General features: G+C 39.3%; 1 protein-coding gene across 8 annotated transcripts in view; it reads right to left on the reverse strand.

Moving 5' to 3' along the window:
- Positions 1–16118, reverse strand: part of wdr59 (WD repeat domain 59) — a 77617-nt gene that overhangs the window by 23560 nt on the left and 37939 nt on the right. For 4 of the 8 annotated variants that reach the window (XM_069901123.1, XM_069901122.1, XM_069901125.1 and 1 more), the window contains exons 16-19: positions 13822–13987; positions 9352–9421; positions 5313–5466; positions 1569–1625 (exon numbers count right to left, since the gene is read on the reverse strand). In XM_069901123.1, coding sequence (XP_069757224.1) covers positions 1569–1625; positions 5313–5466; positions 9352–9421; positions 13822–13987 — 447 coding nt within the window. Of the gene's footprint in view, positions 1–1568; positions 1626–5312; positions 5467–9351; positions 9422–13821; positions 13988–16118 lie in introns of those variants that run through there. The other 4 variants (XM_069901124.1, XM_069901127.1, XM_069901128.1 and 1 more) reach the window with 3 other exon arrangements.

Here is a 16118-nt window from a genome sequence, read left to right on the forward strand (position 1 = left end):
TGAATATGTATCCTACCATTCTATTAATTTTCCCTTGTGCATGGATCTCAGAAGTCATGTGCTTGGTATTTCTTCACAATGCTTTCCAAACCATCCCATACTAATGTATGCTTACGATCAACATTTTTACATCCACTAGTCATCTTTACATTGTACTAATGATAGGTGGACTGAGGAGGGTGAGAGATGATTGGATGAACCCAAGTGGTGGGAAGAGAGGCAGAGGGTGGAAAAAGCTATTGGAGGTTGTTAAGTGGGAACACAAAGGCTACCAGTCCTGGAATGTAATGAATAGGCCATGGGCCTACTTCTGTTTCTATATCTTGTGATGTAAGGAAGCTGACAAGTGAAGTCAGATAAGACAGGGCTTGATGGGCAGTTGAAACCAGATAGAGAACAGGTTTGGTTGAGTAGTACTTGGGAAGTAGTAGGAAGGAACAAAAAGGGGGAGGGAAACAGAAATGGGTAAGAAGGACAAAGAGGGAAACACAGGAGGTAAGGTCATCGGAAAATGTAATGTTTATTCTACTGGGTTGTAAGCTACCCATGCAGAATACAAGGTGTTCAGTTTATGCATCATCTCTCACTTTTGCAGCAAAGAAGGCTGAGGAGGGGCTGGTCAGTGTGGGAAGAGAAATTGTAACGGCATGTAACTAACTGGGACCAGATGGCGAATGGAAACAGCTTTTTGTGTTTTAGATGAGAAGGCCCATTTTCTCTATTGTTCTGAGTTTGTCATCAGTTGTCAAGCAGTGACACACTGATTATTCATACAAACACGTACACATATGTAGAGAATAAACAATCTTCTGAATCCAAGCTTTATCTTTTGTGCTCCAGAAAATAAAGTTACCTGAATTAGCAGAGAAATGTTCCAAAAGCTCATTCTTAAAAAGTGAAATTGTGCAGATAAAAATGCCCATTTCCCAGTCAGTAGCATGCATATCATGCAGTTACTAAGGCACACTAACTATCTAGTGAAATTAAAATCACACAAAAGGAAAAACGTTAGTGTAGAAAGCAGGGGCTGTTTCAAAGTGCTCAAGAGTGGGATGGCCAGGTGCACCTCATCTCAGTCTAATCAGGAGAATAGATAACCATTCATGCGACTAGGAATCCCAATTATTTTGAATTTGGCAATCTTATTTTGGGTAGAAGCTGAGATGCTACAATTGCCCTTAGCATCTTTGGTATAGAGAGGTAAAATTAAAATCACAAACAAGGCTCTCCAGTATTTGTAGTCAAGAAACTCACAAATGTGAATCTCAATTAAGTACAGAAGCAAGCTCAGCTGTCGAACCCATTATGAATGTACGCTCCACTGCTGTTTCCTACCTGCATTCATTCACGTACATGGAAACTCCACAGTAGTACCAAGTGGCCAGCACTTGTCATGAATTTATAACCATCCCACAATGTGGGTGGCTTTTATAGATTTGAACTAAAAATATCCAATCACAATCTTGTGAAAGGAGTTGACTGGCAGTGAAAGGATTGTTATGATAAAAGGCAACTGGCCATCCCAGAGTCACAAGGGCACAAATGCAGGATGGTAATGTGCACAGTACCGGGAACTCATTTATGGCTTGAATGGACCAGCGCCGCCGGTTGGAGATAGGAGACATCTGCAAGTATGAACATCACCAAAAATAAAGAAAAAAAACACCAAGAAAATAAAAGAAGTTATCTCAACAGGAAAATAAACATGCACACACAAAATAAAAATGAAACATAGAGTAAATAAACTTCACAGAGGGATACTCTGGGAGAAGCTGGTGGAAAAAAAGGTAATATAGTTTAGTTTCTAATCTATAGACAATTAAGACCCAAGCTGCATTTATGAAAACTGTAAATCAGCAATGAAGGTAGTTTCATCAGTCAACTGCTATTTCCAGATTTGAAGTTTCTCTTGCACAACAAGCTAGGTTCAGGCACATTCGAACTTCCATTCAAAAATTCCCAACAAAAAGATGAACAATGAGGACACTATGACTTTCCATGTGATGCATCAACTACCAACATGCATCTTTAATATTTACATCAAAACAACCACACTCTCCTCATTCACCTAGTTACCGCATGTTCTTGTTAATAATAATAAAACTGAATACACTGCTCCACATCATCAATCCTGGCATGATAAAGGCACTTCATCCCAGAAAACACTGTAAAATCTACACGCACATCTGGAGGCTTTCACCGAATTTGAGAAAGCTGAGTAGACTGGCTGAGCTACTGTCTGACACAAAGATACACAAAGCATCATTATTTTCAGCTATTTTTCTAGGTTTCTCCATTATCACATGTACTAAGAGGGGAGAGATTTACCAGAAGTGATGGCAAAGAATTGTATAGCCTGAAGAGAGTTCTTATGAATTCTTGGGAAGGAAACCAGTTTATTACCTATCACCACCCACAGTTCTCTCTCAACTATTGAATCATCATTCCTTTACACTAAAATGCATAGAACAATGATTAAAAATATACAACAGGCAGGTTTTCAATATCTAGTTCTTGTGGAGACCAAGTCTGTCTATATATTGACTATCTTCCCCATGGGTCGTACATCACCACCAGTGTGAGAAATGAGATAGACTGAGAACTGCACTAGCAGTTCAAATCTGGGCATCCGGTGACACTGAGATATTTGCACCCTGTGGCGCACCATATATGTCAGTCTACCACCATGATCAAGCAATGGACTAACTTTGATTCAACATGCAGATTAGAAAAGTATGCCAGGAAAAGAACTAACATACATAAAATTGGGTGCCACAATATATGCATGCTAAAAGTAGAAGCAATAAAGGGAGCTTACTGATTCCTACCACAAACAGTTCAAAGCTCTGCAATCCTATTACCTCCAGTATTGAACAATAGTGAATAATTCATCAATTAATGGTGAAGGAGGTTGCTTGAACATTCCTATCTTTAAAAAGAGTAAAAAAATGCAGATGGCTGAAATGCTTTCAGTTGTCTACAGCCAGAAGTGCTGACTAAATGGTCCATTTCTGACTCATCCCAAAGTCCCCACATCACATTTTCGGTCTCTAACCAACTTGGTTAACTCATTGATGTGATATTAAGTGCACAGGATTCAACGTAGATTGCAGCTCATAACAAACTCAATCAGTTCACTTTTAATGAGCAAAATAAAGGAAATTTCTCCAACATTGCCAACAAGCAGCAATAATGAAATAATAAGCTGCTTACTGATTCAGTCTGCTCCAGACCTCCAGTGTAGCCTTGTTCCAAATATGAGCAAAGAAGCCAAATTTGAGGCAAAGTAAGAATTCCTGTCCTTCACATGAAGGAACCAATAAAAATCAAAAGGAGAGCTATTCACTGGCTTTAGTAATTAAATGAGATGATTGTAATGGTTGGAGGCCAATCATCTTAGTCTCAGACATCACAGATGGAGTAATCACATCGATCCAACCATCCGAGAACAAGCCAGGGATAGAGTCCTACTAGTTTGACTCTTTCATTTTGCAAGAAGCTTAATAAAAACACTACAGATAATAGTTCAGGTAGACAATTTGGTTGGCATGGACAAGATGGGTCCGTGCTGTAATTTTCTATTTGCCAAAGCTTCTTCAATTACAGTAACTAACTAATTTAGAAGGTCAAGGCAGCAGCTGTCTGCAAATGTCACTATTTGCAGGTTCCTCCCTAAGTCACCCACAGGATTGTTCCTTCATCAGCACGAGCTAAAATCTTGAGTTGCCCATTGACCATACAGTACGAGTACATTTCCCACAGGGAATAAAGGAGTTCCAGATGCCCCAAAGCAACTACCCCTTAAGGCATATGCATTAAATCTTGACCTTGCCAATATCAGGCATATTCAATGCATGAATAAAAACATTCCTTAATCACTTCACAGCTGGGCTTTACTTTTGTGAATATTTAATCATTTTCCAACAGGTGATGATGAAAGAATTTTTTTTTTAAAATAAAATGCATGTGACACTGCCAGTCTCTCTCATCCTCTCATTTCAGACCACTACCTTGAAGAATCAGTTGTGCTTTGGGCAATTACAAATAGAACCAAATTTCCATGTCTGGTACAAAAGGAACTCAGCCTAGGGACTGAATCTCATGACTCTCAAGATGAGAAAGGTCACCTTTTTTTCAAATCCACTATTTCCTCAGAATTCTGCACTTCCAGAAACCTATACTGCAACCATAACCAGGTCAGCAGCCACCACATTGCAGTCATTAGAATGGATAGATCATCCTTCTGAGCTGAACACCAATTTGTAAATTGTCAGCTCACTAGAACTACCTACATTTTGGGACTTGAAGATATAATTCTCCATATGCACAAGCAAGGTCAAATCAAAGTGCAGAGACAGTAAACCAAAGCATCCGTACAAGCATGTTTATCCAGGTTAAAGAATTAAAGGAGGATTAAAGGGGATGTCAACCTCATATTCACAATACAATAGCAAGCTTTGGATGGGACACAGCAAATGCTGCAAGGAAAAATGAGATGGTGTTTAACACACTGTGCTTATATAAACAAACTGCAAGTGTCATGCATCTACAATTAATATTCCTTCCCTCTATTGGGATACAGCATTGCATCATGACTCTCAAATACATTCACCACATGCACTGTTCTCCCTGGTCAAGTAGTGGAAAAGCACAAGTCCTTGAGAGGTTTAGAAAAACAAATTTGACTCTATTGTAAATATTAATAAAGAATCAAGTTCTAACACAGAATCTCTAATTCATGAACAGTAGTGACTCTGATTGAATCAAAAGAGGATATATGTCGCTGGTATACCACTGGCCAAAGCAGCTGCTCAGTCTTCAATCTGTTAAAAATAAAGAACATTGACACATACCAAGTAAAAGATCACATTCTGGTCATTAACCAAATTTAATGTAAATTTCAGCTAGATTTTGTGATTCAGATAAATTATATTTTATACCAGACATTATGATTTTAAATCAACTATTTGTTCCTCAGCAAATTCCATAATGTCACAGTTTTTTTTTCGTGAACCTGGTTTGCTACCTATATAAATGCACTGACTGAAACTTCAAAAATGGATAACAAAGCAAAAGCCACTGATTGGGCCACAGTTGCAAAGCCAGACTAGCAAGGAAACAGAGCATCAGAGTGACCAACTGCAGCAGTGTGTAATTCAGCCATGTGACACTGGAAGCATTGTTGTACAGTGCACATCAAGTTCCACAAAGTATGAAACTTATGCTTGGAGGCTTAGCACAAATTGGTGTCTGAGAAAAAGGCTAAAATTAATGGACTGTGTAACTCGTCACAGATAGCATACTCTACTCACTCGCTCCTTGTAATAGAAAGAGCTAATGGACACCAACTCCTTTTCACTGCGAGTTGGACTCCCACTGTATAACCTCAAATTACTCTGCGATTCTGTACGGATCTTCATCGGGGTGATTCCTCCACTGTGATATGCAGAGAGTGCTGAGAGTGACCTAAATACAAAATACAATATTCTGTAATAGACAGCATGAATATTAATAAATTGCATAATGAATTTTTGAAAATGCAGATATTTCAGCAGTCAGCAAAATTACCAAGAATGAAGGAGTAGGCATTTTTGGTCTGAAATTGGAATTAATGGAAAAAGGAGTAAGATCCAGAAATAATCTTTTGCATAATTTCTAATGCTGCAACAACAAAGAAATCACGACACTGGGCTCTAAAGAACATTAGCTCACTTCCTCATGTCATGCTTGTTTCAGAGGTCAAATTTCACAGTATCTTTCATCATCATTCTAACCTTAGAAAGAAGACCTTAATGAAAACACTATAAAATTGCCTATAGTGTTTAATTACTGGAGAGTGTTGGCAGGAACGAGGGCACACTAAAATGATGGTAGAGTGAAGTACTCCCGAGGAGGTGGGGAGGTTGAGGGAATGCATTCAGATACCACTACAGTAAGTTATGGCAAGAATTTGCCAGGAAATTACCTACAAGGTTAATCGTGCCTTCTTTAAGTTACTGCATTTTTGGGAGCATTGCAGTCAGATGCCTCTTTGAGGAGTGAATGCAAAAGTCATATTCACAAAAATTGGAAAGCTCCCCATTTGTCTGTAGGACTACTCTTGGTAATGCAACACAGAAATAAGCAGCTAAGTGTCAGATGTGGCATTTGTCAAAAAATAACAGTCACTTGCATTTGTTTCCACAAATGGTCTAGCATTGCATTGCTCCCAGAGAAAATTAAACTCACCTTTCACTCTCAGAACACTTAATACAGAATTTCTGCAGGTTGCCTCTGTTGACGTACATCACAAGTAGCTTTATACTATTTGCTGATTATTGCAGAAGTCAAGAATAGTTTGAATAGTAATTGGGGATGTTTACGGATTTGTGATAATATTAATCTTTAAAGTTAAAATCTTTAATTATAAAATATATATTTCTTAGTGAAGTTAGCTTTAGGGTGGACAGGACATAGTTGCATTTTACAAACACAATTACTCTCAGAGAGTCCTTTGAAAACGCAGCTGACAGGTCTTGGAGATCAGTTGTGTGGAAATTGTTCAGTGGAAACTGTGTAAACATGCTATGGAATCAGAACAATGGTTCATTTAAAACTGAAATGCTAACAAAGAACTGTTGGTCAAACTTATGCTTTTATAATGGAAACCAAGACAATAGAGTGCTGAGCGATGGCATTTTTATTCAAACAGGCATGTTCTTCCTTGAGCGACTTGTCAAGATAGGCTTGAGTCCGTTGGCTCAAACTTCATACCTTTGAAGTGAGTCTAAATGAACAGAGATGTTTTTGGCATATATATATATTAAGTAATTTCAAAAGGGCCATCTGCCATGATTTATGCTTTTGGAGAAATGAAGCAGAGAAGATGCCACGAGCCATGTGATGAGTTTTTAGACAAAACATATTACTGAACGAGAGGCATTTTTGGGACCAGAAGAAGATGTCTGGCTTAAACACAGGATTGAATGGGCTTGACCATCCTGTAATACAGGATTTAAATGCTATAACAAAGGCTGCTTATGTTCTCCTTATGAAAAGGAGGAACATGGAAAAGTGGTTTTGAAGAATTTAGCTATTTTACTGTCTCTTTTGAAAAGAGGACAGATTTCTACTGTATCATTTTCGTATGGCCACTTCACCTTTGTCTGGGTTTGTGAAATCATCATGGAAAAAAATAGCCTTTTCGCTGACTCATTGGAAAAGAGGACAGATTTTTTGTGTGGAACACAGATTCCAAAATGTCCATGCAAAAAAGAGAGAGAAAATCATTCGAATGAAGAAATATTGCTCTGAAAACAACCCTACAGAAGAAATTTGTGAGTTTTAAAGAGGTCTGATGACTTGATGTTTCAACATCATTATTGCTTTGGAGCAACAATTTTAAAGAAATTTGATGCCTCATACTTACAGCCAAAGTTCTGAGACTGAACTTTAAAATCATCTCTTCAGAATCAAGCTTAAACTATAATTGGTTTTTAACACATATACATGTATACATTTGCACATAGTGGGGGTTAAGTTAGAGTTAACTAAGGAGTGCTAAGTTATTAATTATTCATTAAAAAATTATTGTTTTATCAAAACCATTGTCCTGGTTATTACCACTGCTGTTGATTTAGTTCGTAACAAGGAACTTTCCATTTTTGGTGAATTTAGCCTTTGCATTTCAAACCAGAATAGACATTTAGCTGCAGTGCCAGGCTCTCAATAGCGAAGGATTCATTGAGGGCACTCATGCCCTTACAGACACCTTGCTTGGAGTTTATTTCCATGGCCGTTATCTTTGTGTCAGGTGTTTACATCTTTTTTTTTTAAACTTATTTCTGATCTGATAAACATACAACTCCTTTTGCAGGATTCCTCCTAGTCACTGAATTGAGAGCTGCCAAGTGATTAAGACCTCATTTTGGGTGAATGCATCTGCAGATTGTATAGCAGAGTACATAAACCTCTGCCTTCTGCTTGAAGAAAGATGTGTCTAACATTTTAAATACAATTCTGTTTTAAAATCTTCTTGGAGAGAACAGTATCAGCCCACTCCCGTTCATCCTATTGACCCATGACTGCAAAGCCAGATCCAGTTCCTACAGTCATCAAATTTTCAGATGACACAACAGTAGTTGGCCTCATTAGAAACAATAAAGAGTTACAATACAGAGAAGAGGTGCAACAACCCAAGTCTCAACAAGACAAAGGAGAAGATTGTGGACTTTAGGAGGACCAGGACAACCACCCTCCACTATACAGTAATGGCTTAGTAGTGAAGAATGTAGAGAACACCAAGTTCCTTAGAGTCCACTTAAGAAGAGACATATCTTAGATACTCATCACCTTACTTGTCAGGAAAGTGCAACAGCAACTGAACTTTCTTAAAAGGTTGAAGCAGTCAAGGCTATTGGCCACCATTGTCACTTTTTACAGCTCTATCGGCTGCATCACCATGTGGTACACCTGATGTAGACCATCGGATCAGAGGTCAATCCACAGGACCAGTAAAGTGGCAGAGAGGATCATAGGGATGCCTCTCACTCCCATCGATGTGATTTATCAGGATAGTTGTTAAAGAGGGATCGCAAAATCAGGGAGAACCCCTACCACTTAGTATCTTCCAGCTACTCCCGTCAGGAAAAAGATACAGAAGTATTAGAGCCTGAACCACCAGGCTGAGGAACAGTTTCTTCCCACAGTCAGTGATACTGTTGAATGACCATTGAATGCTAAAACAATTCTCCATTACTCTTATTTATTAATAATATTTATTTTAAGGTATGTATTTATGTACTGTGCATATGTTAATGTTTTTCTCTATGTATGTTGTGCCTGTATGTTTGCACTGTGGACCAGATTGTACTGGTACAATCGGATAACAAATAAACTTGAGCTTCAACTAGTCATGACTAACAATCACATCAGTAATGTAGGACATCCTCTGGGAGCTCTGGTTTCCTCCCACCATTCAGAAATGTTATGGAGGTGTAAGTCAATTGGGTGTATTTGGACGGGCTTGTGGGCTGAAAGAGCATGTTATCATGCTGTATGACTCAAAAAATGATTTATGGTTTTGTACAACTGTTGAGCATTGTTGGACGTCATGAAATTCATACACTCAAAATGTACAAAATTGGTTAACTTGGCATTAATTTGATTTTACTCTTCACAATGGCATTGTTTGGGCCAAAGGGAATTATCTTTCTTTATTTGAATAGTATCACAAAAGATCACACTCAGATAACTGGCAACAGATCCCAAACAATGTACAACTGGCTGATTCTAATCTACTGCATTAAAGATGTAACTTTTATAAGAGTAAACAAATGAGATGCAAACTTGTTAATAATATTAATCTTGTACCTGGGTGTAGGCTCTGTTGGAGATACTGTCCGATGAAGAGTCATTGGTCTCATGAAGTATACAAGATAACCTAGACAACATAAATTCACTTAAATTTGTCTGATTTAGACCAAATGCAAGTCAGATTTAGGTTCCAGTGGTGAACTTAAATTATATTATTTTTATCCTTATTTTGATTCCTTATTCTGTAACCTGCTTTTCCTTGTCTGGGCTGCTCTGTTATTAGATCCCACAAAAATTGCCTATCTTCTGGCACCTTGGCATTCCTGACTGATTATCAGTAGTTTGCTAATGCAGATGTAGAAATAAGTCTCATCTAGTTAACAAAGTGTTTTGATTCCCAAAAAGCCATTGTTATTTAAAAATGCATTTAGCGGGAAGTACAGTAAACTCTGACTTTGGCTGAACATACCATTTGTTGTGGATAGCAGAAAGTTAGAAGCTTGTCAACTTCCTCACAATATGGCTACAGTAAACCAGAAGCAAATTGTGCTTCATTTGACAATCTGAAACTTAAAAGTCATAAAGTTGCACAGCACAGAATTAGACCCTTTATCCCACCACATTCACAAGAACCTTTTACCCATCCATACTAAACACATTTACCCACATTAGGTTTGTATACTTCTATGCTTTGCCTATTCAAGTACCTGTCCAAATAAGTATCAGTGGAGTGACTGTATTCAATTCCACCATCTCCTCTGGCAGGGTGTTCCAAATACCAACCACTCTCAGTGTACAACTCTCATCCTCAGATTCCCTTTAAAGCTTTTTCCACTCTCCTTAAATTTATGGTCTCTTGCCTTTGATACTCCTATCATGGGAAAAAGATTCTGATTATCTATCCTATCTATGCATCTTATGATTTTAGAAAAATCTAAGGTTACCCCTTGGCCTCCTTCATTCGAAGGAAATCAAGTCCAGTCTATGTAGTCTCTCCCCACATCTAAAGCCCTCCATTCCAGGCAACATTCTGGTGAATCCCCACTGCACTCTCTCAAGCACAATCACATCCTTCCTTTCGTATGGCAACTTGAACTGCACACAAAGCCACAGCACGGTCTACAAGTGTGTTGTAAAGTTGCAATATAATCTCGCAACTTCTATATTTTAGGCCCCAACCTATGAAGAAAGGCTAGAACGACTGGGCTTGTACTCGCTGGAGTTTAGACGATTAAGAGGAGATTTAATAGAAACGTTCAAAATTCTTAAGGAATTTGACAGGCTAGATGCAGGAAGATTGTTCCCAATGTTGAGCAAGTCTAGGACCAGGGGTCACAGTTTAAGGGTAAAGGGGAAGTTCTTTAGGACTGAGATGAGGAAGAATTTTTTTCACTCAAGAGAGTGGTGAATTTATGGAATTCTCTGCCACAGGAAGTGATTGAGGTCGGTTCCATAGCTATATTCAAGAGAGAGTTAGATTTAGTACTTGTGACTAGGGGGATCAGGGGGTATGGAGAGAGAGAGATGGAACAGGGTACTGAGTGGATGATCAGACATGATCAAAATGAATGGCAGTGTAGGCTTGGAGGGCCAAATGGCCTACTCCTACACCTATATTCTATGTTTCTATGAGTGCAAGCATGCCAATATGACTCCTTCATCTATCTCTGTTGCCACTTTAAGGAACTCTGTCCTTAAACCCCATGCCCCCATAATTTATCAAGATTCCTTGTGCCCTACCATTTACTGTGCATGTCCTATCACTATTTTAGTTTTTTTTAAATTTAGATATACAGTACGGTAATAGGCCATTTTGGCCCACGATTCCATGCCGCCCAATTTACATCCAATTTACCTACACTCATGGTATGTTTTGAACGGGTGGGAGGAAACTGGATGCCCTATGGAAAACCCACACAGACACGGGGAGAACGTACCAACTCCTTCCAGACAGTGCGGGGTTTGAACCCTGGACCCGAACGCTGGTGCTGTAAGGGCGATGCGCTAACGCCAATCGTGCAGACTTCCCAAATACACTACCTCACTACTGGTTGGGATTAACTTTCATCTGCCAATGCTCTGCTCAACTTTCCAACAATCTGTATCATAGGAACATAGGAAGTAGGAACAGGAGTAGGCCAAAAATGGCACATCAAGCCTGCTCCGCCATTCAATACGATCATGGCTGATCTAATTTATGACCTAACTCCACCTACCTGCCTTCTCCCCATATCCTCTAATTCCTCTATCATGTAAAAATTTATCTAACCGAATTTTAAATATGTTTAATGAAGCAGCCTCAACCACTTCCCTGGAGAGAGAATTCCAAACATTCACTACTCTCTGGGAAAAACTATTTTTCCTCATCTCTGTCCTAAATTGACTCCCCCGAATCTTGAGACTGTGTCCTCTCATTTTAGTTTCCCCAGCCAGCTCAAAAAACCTTCCTACATCTATCCTATCCATACCCTTCATAATTCTATATGTTTCTAGAAGATCTCCTCTCATTCTTCTGAACTCGAGCAAATACAATCCTAGACGATTTAATCTTTCATTATAAGTCAACCCCTTCATCCCAGGGATCAACCTAGTAAACCTCCTCTGGACCGTCTCCAAAGCCAGTATATCCTTCCTCAAATATGGAGAACAGAACTGGACACAGTACTCCAGTTCCAACATTACCTCCCTACTCCTGAATTCAATTCCTCTAGCGATGAAGGCCAACATTCCATTTGCCTTCTTAATAACCTGCTGCACCTGCAACCTAACTTTTTACGATTCATGCACAAGCACTCCCAAGTCCCTCTTCACAACAGCATGCTGTAGTTTTTCACCATTTAAATAATATTCAGCTCTTTTATTTTTCTTGCCAAAGTGGATAACCTCACATTTACTAACATTGTACTCCATCTGCCAGACCTTTGCCCACTCATCCAGCTTAACTATATCCCTCTGCAGACTCTCCACATTTTCATTACAATTTGCTCTTCCACTCAATTTGGTGTCATCCGCAAACTTGGCTACACCACATTTTGTCCTCTCCTCCAAGTCATTAATGTAAATGATGAACAGTTGTGGGCCTAGCACCGACCCCTGTGGCATCCCACTTACCACTCTCTGCCAACCTGAAAAACTCCCACTTATCCCGACTCTCTGCCTCCTGTCAGACAACCAATTTTCAATCCATGCCAATATACTTCCCCGGACTCCACTTTCCTGTAACTTACTGAGAAGTCTCTTGTGCGGCACCTTATCAAATGCTTTCTGGAAATCCAAATATACAACATCAACCTGTTCCCCTCTATCCAACACACCCATTATATCCTCAAAGAATCCTAACAAGTTTGTCAAACAAGATCTTCCCTTTCTAAAACCATGCTGCGTCTGCCTGATTGAGCCCTTACGTTCCAAAAGTTTCACTATTTCATCTTTAATGACGGCTTCAAGCATTTTTCCAACTACAGATGTCAAGCTAATTGGCCGATAATTTCCAGTCTTCCTATATCCCTTCTTAAAAGGTGGCGTAACATTTGCAGTCTTCCAGTCTGGCGGGACCTGCCCAGAATCCAAGGAATTTTGGTCTATGACCACCAATGCATCAACTATAACTTCTGCCATTTCCTTCAGAACCCTTGGACGCATATCATCAGGACCAGGTGATTTGTCTGGCTTTAGTCCCATTAGTTTCTCCATCACTACTTCCTTTGTAAAAACTATTTTATCAAGGCCTTCCCCAACATTCGCATCCTTAACTCGCACTTGGGAATGCTGGACATGTCTTCCACCGTGAAGACTAACACAAAATATTTGTTCAATGCCTCGGCCACTTCCTCATTTTTTTGCTCCCAGTTTTCCTTTCTCATCCTCCAAGGGTCCTATGTTAACTCTGGCCACCCTCTTCCATTTTATATATTTATAAATATAAAATTTTTTGCTTTCTGTTTTTATATTTTGTGCCAATTTACTTTCATAATCCTTTTTCCCATTTCTTATTACCTGCTTTGTAACCCCTTGTTGTCTCTTAAAGTTATCCCAATCTTCCAGTTTCCCACTGCTCTTTGCAGCCTTCCATTTTATACTCTCCTTTATTTCCTTTGTGAACCACGGTTGATTTTTCCCCCCCTTGCTGCCCTTTTTCCTGACCGGAATATATTTTCTGCTGAAGACTTTGTGAATCCTCCTAATTATTGACAGCACAACCAATTTTCATTCATTCTGCATCAAACTTGCTAATCATATTCCAACATTCTTATCAAATTCCTTTAGTGAAATAAAGAACTTGATCAAAAAGACTTAAATATTACTGATTTTCAAGGACCAGTTTTCCTTGCCTCTATTGTGGCCAACTTTAAATGGCCAATTGAATTAAACACAACTTTCAGTGTGATGAAGATTTGCTACCTGGAGGAGATGCGCAATCAAAACCCGACAATGTAAAGAATCCAAAGTAAAGTTACAAAAGACATGTGACACATAACACGGACTGGGCTGTGACTTCCCAGTGTTTCCCTCAAACTGATCACTAACCAGCTCCACAGAAGCGGGCTCCAGAAGTGCGAGGAAATGGAATGTTTGCATCTTGGTAGGAACCATATGTGTTAGTGACTCGCGGGAAAGTCGGCAGTGGTGGAGTAACAGAGTTTCCCAGGACAAATGGGTTCTGAGAGTTAGCAGAGCCATTGTTGTCTTGATTCTAGGAGGGAAAGAACACAAAGTTAGGATGACAGTCTTTCAAATGGAAAACACCTCTCTTGCAGTTTCTATTAACCACTCATAAATTAAAACATTTATTTCTATAAAGTTTCATAAAATTAATGATTTATCTCAGAAACATTATTCTGCACTCACTGTTTTTACATGGCACCAATCTGCAATGTTCCTCAGACAAAATGTTCACAACAATGGTTCAAATACGCCCATGAAGACAAATCATTAAGAGAGCGCAATACAAATGTAATTTTTTAACATCTGCTCTCAGCAGCCCTCTGTTCCAAATGCTCTACCTTCAAAAGAATGCCAGAATATTGTTGTCTTGATCCTCAACCTTTTATCCCCCTCAGAAAGTTAAAGATTGCAAATGCAGTAAGGGGGAACTAAGAATTTCATTATGATTGTTTGCCTAATGAGGTGGCCCTGAGACATGGTCAGTGATCCACAATTTCAATCATCTCACTGTGGATCTCTATTGCTAAAAGATTGTGTTTCACTTAGAAGGCTGTTTGAAAGAGAATCTTTATCTTACAGATGTTTTATGCTGGGCCCAATCATTGTAAACTAAGATATAGAGTCAACAATAACTTGGAACCCAGCCTCCAACTGTGCACAAAGATAAGCATCATTCTCTATCACTGAATACTCAAAAATCAAAACCTCGACTTAACACAATGTTCATAGTCCATTCAAAGGCAGGATCCCCATCTTTCTGTATTGATCAGAACATTGATGCCTGATAGCAGAAATCTCAAGATACTGGTCAGGTCAGATCAACGTTGACTCCACAAAATCCTCTATATCTTCCAGTTGGGAAAATATCCTCTCCCAGACCAACACCACCATCTTTGGAGCTCTCGTGTGCATGGCAGCAGTGGAGGGTGGACCATATGACCACAAAACTGATACCAGAATCCTAAAAGAGACGCACTACTCCAATCTCTGATACATCAAGGGATTTCTAAAAGGGGAGAAAAAAACGATCCGAGAATGCTCGCAATGCATCCTCAAAAAATAACTAATATTCACATTGAATTGAGGGTATTTCTGCACCTTGATTTCTCAAGAAGGAAGAATATTATTTAAAGGGTGAAAAACTACAGCATGCTGTTGTGCAGAGGGACTTGGGAGTGCTTGTGCATGAATCGCAAAAAGTTAGGTTGCAGGTGCAGCAGGTTATTAAGAAGGCAAATGGAATGTTGGCCTTCATCGCTAGAGGAATTGAATTCAGGAGTAGGGAGGTAATGTTGCAACTGTATAAGGTACTGGTGAGACCGCACCTGGAGTACTGTGTCCAGTTCTGGTCTCCATATTTTTTTTTTATTTTAAAATTTTTTATTTTTCACAATATAAACCATATTGACCAAGATACATACAGACATTTTTCTTCCTGGTCTAGTAATATCTGGTCTCCATATTTGAGGAAGGATATTACTGGCTTTGGAGACAGTCCAGAGGAGGTTTACTAGGTTGATCCCTGGGATGAAGGGGTTGACTTATAATGAAAGATTAAATCGTCTAGGATTGTATTCACTCGAGTTCAGAAGAATGAGAGGAGATCTTATAGAAACATATAGGATTATGAAGGGTATGGATAGGATAGATGTAGGAAGGTTTTTTGAGCTGGCCGGGGAAACTAAAACGAGAGGACACAGTCTCAAGATTCGGGGGAGTAGATTTAGGACAGAGATGAGGAAAAAGTTTTTCCCAGAGAGTAGTGAATGTTTGGAATTCTCTAACCAGGGAAGTGGTTGAGGCTGCCTCATTAAACATATTTAAAATTCGGTTAGATAAATTTTTACATGATAGAGGAATTAGGGGATATGGGGAGAAGGCAGGTAGGTGGAGTTAGGTCATAAATTAGATCAGCCATGATCGTACTGAATGGCGGAGCAGGCTTGATGGGCCTTTTTTGGCCTACTCCTGTTCCTACTTCCTATGTAACATTAGGGGCGTGGCCACATGAAGGACTTAGATCAATGGTTCTCAACCTTTATCTTTCCACTCACATACCACTTTAAGTAATCCCTATGGCATTGGTGCTCTGTAATTAGTAAGGGATTGCTTAAGGTGGGATGTGACTGGGAAGGGAAGGTTGAGTCCCAATTGTTACT

The sequence above is a fragment of the Narcine bancroftii genome, chromosome 10 (genome assembly GCF_036971445.1).
Source record: "Narcine bancroftii isolate sNarBan1 chromosome 10, sNarBan1.hap1, whole genome shotgun sequence".
In the NCBI taxonomy this organism is placed as follows: Eukaryota; Metazoa; Chordata; class Chondrichthyes; order Torpediniformes; family Narcinidae; genus Narcine; species Narcine bancroftii.